This window comes from Aethalodelphis obliquidens, unplaced genomic scaffold (assembly GCF_003676395.1).
Source record: "Aethalodelphis obliquidens isolate GAN/ISIS:26980383/991018 unplaced genomic scaffold, ASM367639v1 scaffold8, whole genome shotgun sequence".
In the NCBI taxonomy this organism is placed as follows: domain Eukaryota; kingdom Metazoa; phylum Chordata; class Mammalia; order Artiodactyla; family Delphinidae; genus Aethalodelphis; species Aethalodelphis obliquidens.
This window is the reverse complement of record NW_020837952.1, coordinates 43,585,685-43,603,165: the sequence shown is the minus strand read 5'-3', so window position 1 is coordinate 43,603,165 and position 17,481 is coordinate 43,585,685. Positions and strand designations below refer to the sequence as shown.

The 17,481-nt window shown below is 37.2% G+C and overlaps 1 protein-coding gene across 6 annotated transcripts in view; it reads left to right on the top strand.

Annotated features, from left to right (window-relative positions):
- The window catches only part of BLTP3B (bridge-like lipid transfer protein family member 3B), a 103,925-nt gene extending 87,283 nt beyond the window's left edge, over positions 1-16,642 (top strand). For all 6 annotated transcript variants that reach the window (XM_027107303.1, XM_027107301.1, XM_027107306.1 and 3 more), the window contains 4 exons: positions 2,615-2,868; positions 3,186-3,294; positions 12,324-12,517; positions 14,230-16,642. In XM_027107303.1, coding sequence (XP_026963104.1) covers positions 2,615-2,868; positions 3,186-3,294; positions 12,324-12,517; positions 14,230-14,349 — 677 coding nt within the window. In that variant the 3' untranslated portion in view covers positions 14,350-16,642. The remainder of the gene's footprint in view (positions 1-2,614; positions 2,869-3,185; positions 3,295-12,323; positions 12,518-14,229) is intronic.
- Positions 16,643-17,481: the final 839 nt, after the last annotated feature.

Below are 17,481 nucleotides of genomic sequence, written 5' to 3'. Positions count from 1 at the left end.
AAAGAAAGAGAAGGGAAAGAAAGAAAGAGAAGGGAAAGAAAGAAAGAAAGAGGATAAAGGAAAATAAAGTAAGGTAAAATAAAATAAAGTTATTAAAATAAAAAAAATTATTTAGAAAAAAATTTTTTAAGTAAAAAAAAAAATGGACGGATAGAACTCTAGGACAAATGGTGAAAGCAAAGCTATACAGACAAAATCTCAGACAGAAGCATACACATACACACTCACAAAAAGAGGAAAAGGGGAAAAAATCATAAATCTTGCTCTCAAAGTCCACCTCCTGAATTTGGGATGATTCGTTGTCTTTTCATGTATTCCACAGATGCAGGGTACGTCAAGTTGATTGTGGAGCTTTAATCTGCTGCTCCTGAGGCTGCTGGGAGAGATTTCCCTTTGTCTTCTTTGTTCGCACAGCTCCTGGGGTTCAGCTTTGGATTTGGTCCCGCCTCTGCGTGTACATCACCTGAGGGTGTCTGTTCTTCGCTCAGACAGGACGGGGTTAAAGGAGCTGCTGATTCGGGGGCTCTGGCTCACTCAGGCCGGGGGCAGGGAGGGGTTTGGCGTGCGGGGTGAACCTGCGGCTGCAGAGTCCGGCGGGACGTTGCATCAGCCTGAGGCACGCTGTGTGTTGTCCCGGGGAAGTTGTCCCTGTATCCCGGGACCCTGGCGGTGGCGGGCTGCACAGGCTCCCCGGAAGAGGGGGTGTGGAGAGTGGCCTGTGCTCACACACAGTCTTCTTGGTGGTGGCCGCAGCAGCCTTAGCGTCTCATGCCCGACTCTGGGGTCCGCGCTGTAAGCCGCGGCTTGCGCCTGTCTCTGGAGCTCCTTTAAGCAGCGCTCTTAATCCTCTCTCCTCGCATACCAGGAAACAAAGAGGGAAGAAAAAGTCTCTTGCCTCTTCGGCAGGTCCAGACTTTTCCCCGGACTCCCTCCCGGCTAGCCATGGTGCACTAACCCCCTGCAGGCCGTGTTCACGCTGCCAGTGCCATTCCTCTCCGTGCGCTCCGACCGCAGCCCGAGACTCAGCTCCCAGCCCCGCCCGTCCCGGCGGGTGAGCAAACAAGCCTCTCGGGCTGGTGAGTGCCGGTCGGCACCGATCCTCTGTGCCGGAATCTCTCCGCTTTTCCCTCCGCACTCCTGTTGCTGTGCTCTCCGCCGCGGCACCGAAGCTTTCCCCCTCCGCCACCCACAGTCTCCACCCGCGAAGGGGCTTCCTGGTGTGTGGAAACCTTTCCTCCTTCACCTCTCCCTCCCACTGGTGCAGGTCGTGTCCCTGTTCTTTTGTCTCTGTTTATTCTTTTTTCTTTTGCCCTAACCAGGTACGTAGGGAGTTTCTTGTCTTTTGGGAGGTTTGAGGTCTTCTACCAGCATTCAGTAGGTGTTCTGTAGGAGTTGTTCCACGTGTAGATGTATTTCTGATGTATCTGTGGGGAGGAAGGTGATCTCCGCGTCTTACTCTTGCGCCATCTTCCCTCTCTCTTCCCTACTTATTTTTTTAATCTGATTATACCACGTGCATGTTTTCTCCTATTCTTTTTAGAGCTAGGTAATGTAAAATAAACAAAATAGTTACCATGAGCGCCAATTCACTTAAGTAGTTCCACTAGGAACTTTTATTTTTAAAGATATTTTATGGGTGTTTATTGAAATTAAAGAAATTTGTTTTGAACTTGAGTATTTATAGCTCTGTAAGCCACCTCAAATTCTTTTTTGGAGCAAGACCAAGGCATAAATAAATGTAAATATAAACATAAATATATTTCCTTTGCTATAATTTTAGTTTCAAAATTGTCTTCTAGTAGTAACGTGTTAATGGGGTCTTCTCTATTTACCTTTCCAGTTATTTAAGGGCCTAATTGTAATGAAGAATGTACAAAACTTCAGGCTTTTGTCACTACTTGAGAAATGGCTTGAGTCACTTTAAATGCCATGACTGTTTCTTCATCACAGTTGTCCATTATATAATAAATGTATAGCTATGTACACACTCAGACACACTCCAAATATCTGAGTTATGCATCATCAGATTTATATCACGGCATGTTTTTCCATGTTACCAAAAAATATATATAAAAGTATAGACAAGACAGGGCTTTCCTGGTGGCACAGTGGTTAAGAATCTGCCTGCCAATGCAGGGGACACGGGTTTGAGCCCTGCTCCAGGAAGATCCCACATGCCGTGGAGCACCTAAGCCTGTGTGCCGCAAGTACTGAAGCCCGCATGCCTAGAGCCTGTGCTCCGCAACAAGAGAAGCCATTGCAGTGAGAAGCCCGCGCAGCATAACGAAGAGTAGCCCCTGCTCCCTGCTCGCCGCAGCTAGAGAAAGCCCACGCACACCAACAAAGACCCAACGCAGGCATAAATAAATAAATAAATATTTTAGAAAAGTTTAGACAAGACAGCGTTATTGCAGTAGAAGATTGTCTATAAAAATGAAAATTGGGAAAATTAAGGTGAGGTACATGTACTGTAAATATCTTATTTTAAGAGTAAATATTAAAAGTTTATTATTGCTTTAACATTGTACAAAGTGACAATAATGACCGGTAATTGAGAGTGACATGTCTGAGTAGTGCTACAAAGTTATAATTTTTATTTGTTCTTTTTTCATAGGTTCAGATCATAAAGCTGTAATTCATTCTAAATCCTCTCCTGAGATTACTCTGAGATTTGAAAGTGGGCCTGGTGCTGTAATACACTCTTTGCTTGCAGAAAAGAATGGCTTTCTGCAGTGCCATATAGAAAACTTTAGCACTGAGTTTCTTATATCTTCTCTTATGAATATTCAACATTTTTTGGAAGATGAAACTGTTGCAACAGTGATGCCAATGAAGATACAAGTTTCTAACACAAAAATAAATTTAAAAGTATGTTAACAAATATTTTTATATTTTCATGTTATAAATGTTCACTTTGCCTACCTGGACTTTGATTCATGTCTAGAAATATGAACTGGTTGGTCTTTGTGGTGATGGTGTAGAGATTTTTCATAGAAATTAGAAAATATCAAAATAAAATGAGCAGTTTTCTCACTGTATGAACTAAAGCATGTTAAAGATATATTTCAAACTCATTAAGAATATTATTGGCTGAAGTAATGTTTAAGAACATGATTAATTGAAGATGATTAATTTTATCTTTTACTTTAATAACAACATGCCAATACTATTTACCTTTCCTGTAGGATGACAGTCCTCGTAGTAATACAGTATCCTTTGAACCAGCTCCTGTAACTGTTCATATTGATCATCTTGTGGTAGAGAGAAATGATGATGGCTCTTTTCATATCAGAGGTACATATGAAAACAGTTTAAGTGAACATTTAACTGAAATATGTCATTATTAGTATGCTGATTGTTTTTTTTTCACTCATACTTTTTATATACTATTTTATATGTGTATGCATATGTAGTAGTAGATGATTTAGGGACACTGTGAGTACATTGTGATAAAATATCATCCATGTATGAACCTCTAGCTCAGGAATAACTCATCTATAATTGATTTAGTATCTGTTCTACAAAGGTGTTTTGAATGAAGTCCTTCCAGGGTTATCTCAATCTTCTCCTTTTCAGTGAACCCTTCTCTATAACTTGATGTGACTTCTTAAAATTCTTGAGTACTTATTCTCCATACCTTAGTTACTTATAGTATATTGCTATGTATTTAGTTCTGTTTCAGTGCTTGTATCTCCATTCTAGCAAGATTTCTAAGGTCTCTAATGTAAGGACTGTGTCTTCTAAGGTAGTGTGGAGTAGTGGAAAGAGCTTGAGTTGGTAGACCTAGGTATTCTAGTCCTCACTTTGTTAGTAGCTACTTGAGGGTGAAATGTAAGGGACTGATAAGAGACAAACCAGAAAAATCTGTAGCCAGAAACCATGAAAGAGAAGACTATTGCTGAGGTAGAAGCAGTTTGTGGGGCACTCTTGACTGAAGAGTCCTTCCTCTCTGGAGCTGGGGAACAGCTACAGCAAACATAGAAGTCAGGCCAACGAAGATCAAATGTCATCTTTGGGGTTCCCTGGTGGCGCAGTGGTTGAGAATCCGCCTGCTAATGCAGGAGACACGGGTTCGAGCCCTGGTCTGGGAGGATCCCACATGCCGCGGAGCAACTAGGCCCGTGAGCCACAACTGCTGAGCCTGCGCGTCTGGAGCCTGTGCTCCGCAACAAGAGAGGCCATGACAGTGAGAGGCCTGCGCACCGCGATGAAGACTGGCCCCCGCTTGCCACAACTAGAGAAAGCCCTCGCACAGAAACGAAGACCCAACACAGCCAAAAATAAAAATAAATTAATTAAAAAAAAATGTCATCTTCATTACTGATAAAAGCTCAGGTGAAGATAGCTCAGGTGTGAGAAGTTAGGTTTGTTATATGGCTCTTGCTCCCAGATGCTTTATATCCCAAAACTGCAGGTCTGTCTTACACAAAACCAGAACAGAGTGTTCCAGTGCTTCAGAGTGCTGAAGAAAAGTTGAGACTTTTAAAGAATTATAATTAATATCCTCAGACAGATGATAGGATTTTGAACTCAAAACAAGAACAAGCTTTTATGGAAAATAACCAGTTAGAAATCCTTGAAAATTAAAAGCCTGATCTTTGAAGTAAAAAATAGTAGGTCACCTAAAATCTATCAGCTCTACCTTCAAGAGATATCCAGAGTCAGACCTGAATCATACAGTATGTAGCTGTCTCAGATTGGCTTCTTTTTTTTTTTGAGGTACGCGGGCCTCTCACTGTTGTGGCCTCTCCTGTTGCAGAGCACAGGCTCCGGATGCGCAGGCTCAGTGGCCATGGCTCACGGGCCCAGCCACTCTGCGGCATGTGGGATCTTCCCGGACCGGGGCACGAACCCGTGTCCCCTGCATCGGCAGGCGGACTCTCAACCACTGCGCCACCAGGGAAGCCCTCAGATTGGCTTCTTTCACTTAGTTATATGATTTAAGGTTTCTCCATGTCTTTTCAAGGCTTAATAGCTCATTTCCTTTTAGAGCCAAATAATATTCCATTGTCTGAATGTTCCACAGTTTATTTCACCTACTGAAGGGCATCTTGGTTGCTTCCATATTTTGGCAGTTATGAATAAAACTGCTGTACACATTCACATGCAGGTGTTTGTGTAGACATAAGTTTTCAGCTCCTTTGGGTAAATACCAAGGAGTGTGATTGCTGGATCTTATGGTTAAGAGTACATTTAGTTTTGTAAGAAAATGGCTGTACTATTTTACATTCTTACCAGCTGTGGATGAGATTTCTTGTTGGTCTATGTTCTCACTAACATTTGGTGTTGTCAATGTTCTGGATTTTGGCCATTCTAAGTAGGTGTGTAGTGGTATGCTGTTGTTTTAATTTGCATTTCCCTGATGACATATGATGTACACATCTTTTCGTATGCTGATTTGCCATCTATATATCTTCTTTTGTGAGGTGCCTCTTAAAGTCATTGGCCTCAGAGAGAGATTTCATATTGATAAAAGATCCCCCAAAACATACCTCAGTCATAAACCTTTATCCATCTAACAACATAACTGAAAAATATAAAGCAAACCTATTTGAAGTAAAGAGAAATGGAATCATATCATATTGAGATGCTACAATCATAGAGAAACTTTTACATGCCTCTCAGAGTACAAGTATAGATACATAAATATAAATGTGTGTGTGTGTGTATGTGTATGTATATATATATATATTTGAATTCAACAAATGGGTAATTTCAAATACCCATAAAACTTCTCTATTAATTCAGTCTCAAAGAAAATATCAACAGATTCCAAAACATAAAGTTCATGCAGACCATTTCTCTGATATCAGTGCAATAAAGTTTGTCATTGACATAAAAATGTACCAGAAAATAAAATATTTTTAAATTAATTAATTAATTTTATTTTTGGCTGCGTTGGGTCTTTGTTGCGGTGTGGGGGCTACTCTTCGTTGCAGTGCGTGAGCTTCTCGTTGCAGAGCACGGGCTCTAAGCACACGGGCTTCAGTAGTTGTGACACACAGGCTCAGTAGTTGTGGCGCACGGGCTTAGTTGCTCCGCAGTATGTGGGATCTTCCCAGACCAGGGCTCTAACCTGTGTCCCCTTCATTGGCAGGTGGATTCTTAACCACTGCGCCACCAGGGAAGTCCCAAATAAAATATCTATACTTGACAAAATTTAAAACAATCCTTGCTCTAACTGTTGGGGATTTATTGGCAACTGAGTGAGATTAATTACTATTTGCTAAAGAAAACAAAAACAAATATTTGTTTTAAATGAGAGGTTTATAATATCTAAAGAAAAATATCCACTTGCATACACATAATGGAGAAATAAAGAATTAAATAAACATCAATTTAATGAGTAAAAACTAATTTAAAATCAAGGTGCTTTGAAAAAATTTTCTCTGTATTTTCCCCTATATTTCTTATCTATATTTTACAATTAGTGAAATATCAATACATATTTTACCAATTGTGAACTGTATTTTAATGTAGTAGCTAAGGCAAAAGTGAATCACTGATACAGCAAGGGCATATATTTGCAAGATCATTTCAGTATGGAAACTCCATTTGGATTTGTCTTTAAAGTTGTATGGGTTAAAAAAAAAAAATCACATATGAGGCACTTCCCTGGCGGTCCATTGGTTAAGACTCTGCGCTTCCATTGTAGGGGGCGCAGGTTCGATCCCTGGTCGGGGAACTAAGATCCCACATGCCCCGTGGTGTGGCCAAAAAAAAAAAATCACATATTTATCTTTTCAGAATATGTCACATATTTATACACTTCATTTCTTACATTTTTGAAAACTCTTGCTCCTTATCAAATGTTTTACATTTTAGGAATATAATTTTTCTTATTTCATGTTTTTACAGTGACACTTGGATCTTTTCAGCAAAGCCATTTAGGTAGTGATGAAATGTTAGAGAAAAGCATATCCTAGATTTTCTTTAAGTGGGCATCAAAACTCAGGGTATTATTTAAATTTAGCAGCAGTACTCATGTATATAAAATTTTTTTTTTAAGCATTACTTTTTAAAAAAAAATATTTATTTATTTTTGGCTGTGTTGGGTCTTCGTTGCTGCACACAGGCTTTCTGTAGTTGTGGCCAGTGGGGGCTACTCTTTGTTGCTGTGCACAGGCATCTCATTGCAGTGGCTTCTCTTGTTGCAGACCGTGGGCTCTAGGTGTACAGCCTTCAGTAGCTGTGGCACGCAGGCTCAGTAGTTGTGGCTCGCAGGCTCTAGAGCACAGGCTCAGTAGTTGTGGCGCACGGGCCTAGTTGCTCTGCGGCATGTGGGATTTTCCTGGACCAGAGCTTGAACCCGTGTCCCCTGCATTGGCAGGCAGATTCTTAACCACTGTGCCACCAGGGAAGTCCTGTAAATTGTTGATGTACCTTTCAAAAGCTCATTGAGACGATGGAAAAGTTTGTTGTGTTATTCAGGATATTAGCAATTGTACAAAATTTAAGACAATTTATTTTAAAGTAGTTTTCCATTGTCTCTGGAAAGAACAACATGTTTTAAGCATAAGCAAGTATGCTTTGTTTTATACAGAGTGTCTCATGTTTTATTTCAGTGTATTCCTAAGCACAATATCATGAAGCAGATTACATTATGTTATTTTTCTTATCATGTGGAAATGAATTGCATGAGGGTCTTTGGTGTATGACGTACGTAATGTAACACATAGTCTAATGTATCGCACATAAAGCTTGTATGATAATGTATCATAAATACTACTCAAATTAATATATTAGCCATGATAAACAAGTATTTAACAGTTTTATTTGCTTCTTAGAATTTTGAAGCACTTTGGGTAAATAATTTGAATGGCCCTACTTTCTCAAGTAGCTCTTTAAGAAATTTTCAAGTATGGGCATTCCCTGGTGGTCTATTGATTAGGATTCGGTGCTTTCACTGCGTGGCCCAGGTTCAATCCCTGGTTGGGGAACTGAGATCCTGCAAGCCACGTGGCACAGCCAAAAAAGAAAAATAAGGAAAGAAATTTTGAGGTATGCTGATTTTTTCTCCCTTAAAACAAATTTATTTAGCCAACAGGAGCATTCAGAATAATCTGACTAGTAGGTGTTTCAAAAATTAGTTTTAGGTGTTTGTTGCTGTGATAATAGCAGCTTACCTAATATTTTTCTTTACTCCTTCCTGTTCTTTTAGTGTACTATGAGGTATACTTGCAGCTGCTCTGGATGTGATTAAATAAAGTTCATCATGAAGGAATAGGTGTTTTTTTGTTTTTATTTATTTATTGCCACTTATCATAGTACTCCACACTTCTTGGGAAAGACTAGTTTTTCAGTAAAGAGAAAGTTAAAATAATTTTTCAGAAAATTACAAAGGTATACTACAATTTCTTGTTGCTCCAGTGAAATATGACTAATTGAGTAACTTAATAACACTATTATAAGAGAAAAAGATAGAAAATGTTTGTTGTGTATGTGTTTGGGGGTGTGTGTGTGTGTGTGTGTATATATGTGTATATATATATATATATATATATATATAGTATGTGTGTATATCCTATGCCATGTGCTGTTAATTAATTTTAATAGTAGTGTCCTGTCTCTTAACATGTCTTGCACCCAACACACCTAGGACCTGGCATACTCCCATCTGAGAGAGTGCCCGTTGTGGCATTGACTCCCAGCAAAAGTGTTGTGAGGGAGTACCTCCCAATAGATTATATTGGAATGTTGGGGGTAGGATGGGGCATTGTATATTTAATGGTCCGTGATGAACAACTCTTTGCCATATACAGCCTTAGAATCATTGCCATAATACTTCCTCACTGGGAATGAGGGAAGAATTTTTAAATTACTAAACCTAAGGAGTAGTGTAAAACCTAAACTCGGAAGAGTGCCTGTATGACACTCAGAGAAGACAAATGAATAGACATCTTCTGTCTGAATAAACAGAGAACTGTTAAAACCTCGATTTAGAGTCAAGTATTTATTGAACACCTGCTGTGGTACTAACAGCAGTTAATATTTGAATAATGCTTTCCAGTTTGTTAAGTTCTTTTACATTAAATATTGACTCACTTAATTCTTACCATAACCCTTTGAGATAATTAAGGCAAGTATTCTTATCATCTCCTTTTTGCAAATGAAGAAATTAAAGTTTAGATAAGTTGAATGGCTTGTCCAAGGTACAAGATCTAGAAAGTAACTAGCAGAGCCTATGCGAGGGGAAAAGTGTACATTGTCGTAAGGTGCACATTTCATCCATGAGGGGCATGGATTTGTTCATCAAAATTTGTCTTAAAAACTAGAAAGAAGGGCTTCCCTGGTGGCGCAGTGGTTGAGAGTCCGCCTGCCGATGCAGGGGACACGGATTCGTGCCCCGGTCCGGGAGGATCCCACATGCCACGAAGCGGCTAGGCCCGTGAGCCATGGCCGCTGAGCCTGCGCGTCCAGAGCCTGTGCTCCGCAACGGGAGAGGCCACAACAGTGAGAGGCCCGCGTACCGCAAAAAAAAAAAAACAAGAAAGAAGCTTGAAAGCTCTAGAAAGAGCTAGAAAGAAGCTCTTTTAAAGTAAATAAAAGGAAATATGTCTTTCTATAGTAATAGACTCCAATTACCCTTGTCAGTTACAGGTTCTCTCCTTTCCTATCCCTTTCCAGTCCCTCCCATCTTTACACTTGCTTCTTCCTGCCTCTTCCTCCTCATTCCTCCCCTTCTTATCTCTTCCTTTTCCCTTCCTACCTGCTTCTCCCTACTTATCTTTCCCTCTTTTTTTTCCTAATTGAAGTATTGTTGATTCACAATATTATATTAGTTTCAGGTGTACAGTATAGTGATTCAATATTTTTATAGATTATACTCCATTAAAAGTTATTACAAGATAATGCCTATACTTCTCTGTGCTATACAATATATCCTTGTTGTTTATCTGTTTTAATCTATTTTATACCTAGTAGTTTGTATCTCTTGGTCTCATATTCCTCATTTGCCCCTCCCTGCTTTCTTCTCCCTTTTGGTAACCACTGGTTTGTTTTCTGTATCTGTGAGTCTGTTTCTGTTCAGAGCAGCACTCTTTACAGTAGCCAAGATATGGAAGCAACCCAAATGGATAAAGAAGATATGAGATAGATATATATATATATAAACACACACACTGTGGAATATTACTCAACCATAAAAAAGAATGAATTCTGCCATTTACAGCAACATGAGTGTACCTAGAGAATATTAAGCTTAGCGAAATAAGTCAGACAGAGAAAAAGAAATACTAATGATTTCACTTATATGTGGAATCTAAAATTTAGGTACTACAAATGAGTGTATATGCAAAGCAGACTCACAGTTAACTCTCCGTCTTTATCTCCAGTTACAGCTACATCCCTCTTCCTCTTTTCCCATCCTCACTCCTCTGTCTCCTCCACTCTCTAGCTCTCTCTCCTCCCTCCTCCTCTATTTCATTCCTTCTTTTTCTCTTCCCATATTTCTTCCTCTTCTCTTCTTTCCCTCTCCTTCCCTTTTCTCTCCTCATTCCACCTGCTAGTGATCGAAATAAAATGGGTTTCAGAATTGTTTGGTCAGTGGTTTTTTCTTTATTCTTAGGATCCCATGAGTAGTGAGATATAGGCTAAATAAAATGGGTCTTGGGCCCTCTATTTTTCTCACTACAGCCTATGTAACTCAGCTTTTTTTTTTTTTTAGTTCATATTAGCATTCTATGTCAGATTTCATTTAAAAGAAGAGTTTTGCTCCTCTACAAGTTTGAAAAACAAAAGTATGTTATAAATTTGTAATCAAGTAGAATTTTAGCGGTGTTATTAATTTTTTGAGGTTGAAAGAGTGGAGAAGTTGGCTTTTCCATTGCATAGTACTTTAGAATTTCTCTTACAGTCACTGCCAAGCTGAATTGTATGCTGGTCTGAACCAGTACAACAGTTTTTGTAGTTTTTTTCCTACATTTTTTAGTAGTACTAAAACATAATCAGTACAGGACAATATTATAAAAAGTAGTTTCTGATTTGAGACCACTGTAATATAATGAACCCAAGAAGAAACCAAAACTCAACTTGATGTCATTTATCCATGTTGATGGAACTATTCCATTTTTATATATACAGAATAGGGGTAAAATTGATGGAACCATTATGGAGGGTAATTTGGCAATATGAACAAAAGCTTTAAAAAATATTTTTGTTCTTTGACTTAGCTAACCCCTTCTGGAAATCTTTTTTTTTTTTTTTGCTGTACGCGGGCCTCTCACTGTTGTGGCCTCTCCCGTTGCGGAGCACAGGCTCCGGACGTGCAGGCTCAGTGGCCACGGCTCATGGGCCCAGCCGCTCTGCGGCATGTGGGATCCTCCTGGACCGGGGCACGAACCGTGTCCCCTGCATCGGCAGGCGGACTCTCAACCACTGCGCCACCAGGGAAGCCCTGGAAATCTTTTTAAGGGGAAAAATTATTTTGAGCAGTATTACTCTTTTGTCTGCTCAGTGTAATTTGATATGGTGAACTGCCTTTCTATCATGACTGTTACATGTGATTTTGGTGGACTTAGCAATCATATAACCCTATCACAAAAATGGAGATGGGACCCAGCAGGGCCAGTCAAAAGATTTCAGCCCTTGGGACACTGAGTGATACATGAATGGACTGTGACCCAAGCATTCTGAGTCTTTTTTTGTGAATTGAAAAGGACACTGAGAGAGAAGGGGTCACAGGCTGTAAAACTTACTTGTTTGGGGTCACCAGAGTCTACCTTTGCCATGATATGACTGAACTAACCCAGAAGAGAAGAAAAGTGGACCTGAGAAGTAGAGAGAGTCAGGTTCCTAAATTGACACTCCTGAGGACATCGTATGAATTTCAGTATCTGGCTATACCTGAAGCACCATCACTTGTTTTTGATTACTGATTTAATCTCTTTACCTGTTGTATTTGTGTCTATTTTGGTAGCTTGTGTCTTTGTAGGAATTTTTCTGTTTCGTCTAAGCTGTCTAATTTATTAGTATACAGTTCTTCACAGTATTCCTTTACAATTATTTTTATTTCTGTTAGGTGGATAGTAACGTCCCCTCTTCCATTTCTGATTCTAGTAATTTGTTTCCTTTTTTATTTTTTGGTCCATCTAACTAAGGTTTTATCAATTTTATTCATCTTTTCAACAGATGAGCTTTTGGTTTTGATTTTGTTCATCTTTTCAATGAATGAGCTTTTTTGTTTTATTGACTTTATTGTTTTTCTGTTTCATAATGTCTTCCTACTAATAGAGATACTCATTTTTAAATTAGTTTTTCACAAGAGAACTTAAGATTTATCAAGTATTTAGAAATGTTATCTGAGTATTTATTTGTTGTATTAGATTCTCAGATGCTTAACACTAGAAATGATTTGAAAGAAGATGTCGAAAGTGATTCAGTGCTGCTTACCAGTGGAAAGTGTGATCTGAAAAAACAACACAGTGTCACTCAAGCCACTCAGACGAGCCCAGAGGTTCCTTGGCCTTCTCAGTCAGTCAACTTTCCTGAGTGCTCCTTTGACTTTACTAGGGAACAGGTAATGGAAAAACTAGTTCATTCTCATTCAGTTTCAGCAATTAAATATTAAATAGTTAAGACATTATTTACTTATTTAACATTTGTTGAGTGCTTGTTATATGCCAGGCACTGTGTTAGATGCTGTTGATACAGTGTTGAGCAAGGTATGGATATCCCCAGCCTTCACAGAGTTTGTAGTCTGATGGAAGATAAAGGAGTAAGTGTGAGACAGTGCCAGTTTCTGGAATCCACGAAGGCTTCTTGGAAGATATATTCATTTTGATGTCTTATTTTTAAGTTGCAAAAGTATTGTTACGTTTCAGAACTTTGGAAAAATATTTTAAAACAACTCTAACATATTGTAACCTCCTACAGTGCTGTCAGTATTTTTAAATTTTTCCTCCCAGGCTCTTTCCAGAGCCTCCCAGGCTCTTTAGTAATTTTTCTAAACAATTACTATTTTAGTGTATATAACTGTATTTTTTTTACATAACATTGTTTAACAGATATCTTCCATATTACTACATATGCTTCATATATGTATTTTATTTGTTTTTTTAATTCAAGTATAGTCGATGCTTCATATTTATTGTTAGTGGCAGATTAATATGGGTGTGGACGTATTGTCATTTCTAAAGGTTCCTCTTAACATTTGTTAATATTTGAGTTGCTTTTTATTTTTTGCTGTTATCAAATTCTGTCCAGCAGAATTTTAATTCTCTATGATAGAACCACAGAATGAGTTCATTCATCTGTTTAACAGGATTTGTTGGATGTCAACTCTAAGCTAAGGATATAGAATTGTAACAGTATACCACTCCCTGTCTATTAAGAAACTCAAAGTTTAGTGGGAAAGACAGAAGCATGTAAACGGTAGTCAGAACATAGTGTTTCATGTGTTATATGTACTAGAGTTTGGGAAGTATAGTGACATACCCAACTTGGTCTGTAAGGCAGGCATTCTTAAGCTGGTACTAAAAGGTCTGAGAACTCTTTGAAATTGAACGAATTTATTTTAATATATCTGTGTAAATGTGTTTTCCTGTGGAGAAAGTTTTATCACATCTTCCTGGTTAGGGGTTAGGGAATGGTTCTAAGAGGATAAAATGCTTGAACCGAGTCTTAATGAGGGGAGACCTATTGACATCTAGATGAAAATGTCTAATGAGATATTCAGAATGTGGGTCTGGTGCTCCAGAGAGAGGCTTGTGCTACATCAGGCTATCTACAGTTATTGGAGCCACAGGAGTAGATGAGATCATCTAAGAGAGTGGCTCCAGTGATAAGAGAAGGTGACCAATTATGGAATTTAATAGAATATGAAAAATTTAAGGGTTATTAAACAGCTAAGGAAGAGATGAAAAGTCCATAGGTAGACAGGGGTAAACAAGAAAGAACTGTAGCATAAAAGGCAAAAGAGGAGAGAGGCTTAGCAAGGAGTGGTGAGGCAGCAGCATCTTAAGAGAAATTGAAATTAAACAAAATCACTATTAGATTTGGAAATTAGAAGTTAATTAGTGTTTTGAATTGCTGGGTCAAAACTTACGGACATTTTTAAGTGCTTGGTATGTGTTTCCAAATAACTTCTCAAAGCAGTTTTCGGCTTAAGTGCATCCTCACCAGCACTGGGTAATTTTACTGACTCATGTGTCACACCTTTGATACTGTATAAATAGTTTGTGTTTTCTGAAAATGGTTAAGTTTTCTTATTTTCCAAATTTATCATTTCAGCTCATGGAAGAGAATGAATCTCTTAAACAGGAATTGGCTAAAGCTAAAACAGCTCTTGCAGAAGCTCACTTGGAAAAAGATGCTCTTCTCCATCATATAAAGAAGATGACAGTTGAATAGCAGGAGTGGCAGTCAGAAACTCAAATTATAGCTCTGGAGTATGGTGGTTATATTTATAATGTGATGTTTCCAGTTAGTGGAAGACTTTCCTTTTCATGAAAAGACAATAAAATGAAATAGAATGTGATGAAGTGGTGACTATTCCAAAGCCAGTTTAGAAAATACTAGGTACGGGCATTACAATCTTTTGGTTGTTTTGTGTTTTGGGGTTTAAACCCTCTTTTAAACTGGTGTGATATAAGGAAGTCAATGCATACTGTAAAATAATTACCTGCCTAATGAAAAGAAGATGTCATTTCCTAATTTTGATATTACATTATAGGCATTTTTTAAAAAGAAAAGTTAAAATCTATGTGTTCCCACTATTTATCACTATTTGTTAATAATTTACTATTATTTACAAAGATTCAGATGCTTTTAGGGCTAATGTAAAATAAAAGGAGGCTTACATTTTAAATGTTATTAAAATTATGTACTTAAATCTATATTTAATTACTGTAAAAAAAAGTCCAATCAAATTAATAAATATCTAATGGCTCGGTTTGAAAATTCTAGAAAATCATCACCCTACTGCACTTATGAAGTAACTTGAAAATGTGAAAAAGAATCATTTTAAGTGATGGGTAAACTGTGTAAGTTGAAGCTATAATTTTCAACAAAGAAGATGGCACAAATGTTAAAATAAAAAGCATAAACTGTAAAAAAGCAAGACATTAGAGTATATGGCCAACTGATTTAAAAAGCATTATTTGTACATTCCTTTAAACATTTATTGTTAGAAGTAAAAGAGTAATTTAACTATCCTACTAAATTTAGCATTTGTAACTGTAAGAATTTTAACTAATACTATTTATATTAGTTCTTTACCTTCATCTTTCCTTTATTTAAGGAAGGGAATGTTTTCAGAGAATTTTCTTTTCACATACATAAAACAATTTCATACCATTCCTGTAGTATCACAACAGGTGGATGTTTGCACATGTCAAATTTATAATGCTAGTTTTGATTAAAGTTCTGTATGACTTATATATTATCTTCTATAATAAGAAAAACTGGTAAATTTTGAATTCTATTTTCTAGGGATTGTTAAGTTTGAAAGCAACATGAGAGAGAATCTCAATCATGCATTATGAAATAAAAGTTTATGAGTATTTAAGAAACAGAGGCTTTTAACAATTTGAAATATATTTCTGATAGAATTAAACTAAGTGGGGTCTATTTTAAAATTCACATTCTTAAACATAAATATATCCAAGATAGAACATGAACTAGCTGGACTGCTCTTTCTTTAAGATACTTGAAATTTTTCAACCACGTTCGGACACTTTATGGTGCTTTGCTTGTTTGGTATGACTTATATAGCCATCCCTCTATCTAAGTACTTGGAAGGAAATACATCTTTCATTTTACATTAAGTGTTGGAGTGATTTTAGATTTTATTGAAAATGGTACTGGCTTTTTTTTTTTTTTCTATAATGTCCATTTTAACTAACATTATTTAAAATACAGGCCCTGTTTTGGGAGCTAAGGATACAGCAAAGAACAAGTTAAACTGTTATTATTTTACCTCAGAGTGTTTTAAAAATCCTGATAAACCATTTTAATCTAAGACTATTATATAGTTTTAGATTAAAAGCAGAGGTCTAATTAAATATTTTAAATGTATAGCTTATATCCTTAGTAGAATACTTTTGATCTGTAGGTATATAGTCAACAAAAGCAGTCTCTATTATAGAAAACCTGGATTGATGGGACATTAACTTCTTCAGAGCTTGCAGTGTTTCTCAGACTTGAGCTATTTGCTCTATATGAATTTTAAATTTATGATATATTATAATTATTTAGTGTTATAGATGCTGAATGTTTTTCTTATTTTCAATTTATTTGGCTTTCTCAAGAAAATCATGTAAACAGTAGAGATGGTAATTAATGTGGATCTGAACATTCTGTATGCTTTGTTAGATTTTTTAAAATTTATAGTGATTACTATTTTTATAGAGATTTAAAATTAATAAAACACTTCCAAAACCATTATGTAATTCCCACAGCAAACCTGGGAGGTAGGTATTATTAACATTTTAAAAGTTAAATAGAAACCTTAAGGCTCAGAAAGAACAAGTGACTTGACGGAAATCACAATAACCTGCTCTTTTTACTTACATCCCAATTATATGCTTTTATTTTATCTTATTCCTTATTTCACAGATTTTTTCCTGATGTGGGGAAAGGAATCACTTGTTGGTCTTTTATCTGTTTTTCTTTTAAACATAAATAATAATACTTTTAAAGTGTGTGTGTGTGTATGATGTGTGTATTACTCAAACTATTTAAAAGATACGGGGAGAATTTTTTTTAAGTTAACCCCAACCTTTTTAGCTGTGTGAGAAATACAGGAATCAACCTACCAGAGTTTTTAAATGACCACAAATTAGATATAAAGTTGCCATGTCTTTGCTAAATCCCTAGCAGAGATGTTAATCAGGGGAAGAAAATGATACTTGTGTTTTCCTTTTTAATTTTACATATGTGAAAAACATTTTCTTGGCATCTTGTATTTTTTTTCTTTTCTCATTTTATCCTAGAATTCAAAAGATCACCATGTGACACTAGTTGTAATGAAATATTATTTTTATTTAAGCCATGTAAGAATGGCTATATAGGATTGCAGGCAAATATATGTGAAAAAATTAACCGGAAACTCCTTTTGGATTTTTATTGTAGTTATTGTTATTCAGTACTTGTCAGTACAGGGGTTAAAACTTCCTCTTTATGTTTTTATTAACGTATCCAATCTAAGGTACCACCATCACCCTGGTTTCCAAGCTGGTAACCTAGAACTCCTCTTAGACACGTTCCTCTCCCTAACTGCAACCCCCCACCCCCAAATTAGTTCACTACTGCATCCTCTCATTTTACCTCGTAAATTTGTGTACTTCTCTTCACTTACCACCTTCCTAATCTAAGCTACCATCAGCACTTTTTACCTGCATTACTGCAGTCGACTCGTAACTGGTCTTCCTAAGCTACTCTGGCCTTCCTGATTCATTTTTATAGGCAGGGAGAATTCTCTTTTTTGAAGTGCAGTTTTAATCAAGGCAACCCATCTACCCCAGTTTCACCTCTAGCTTAAAA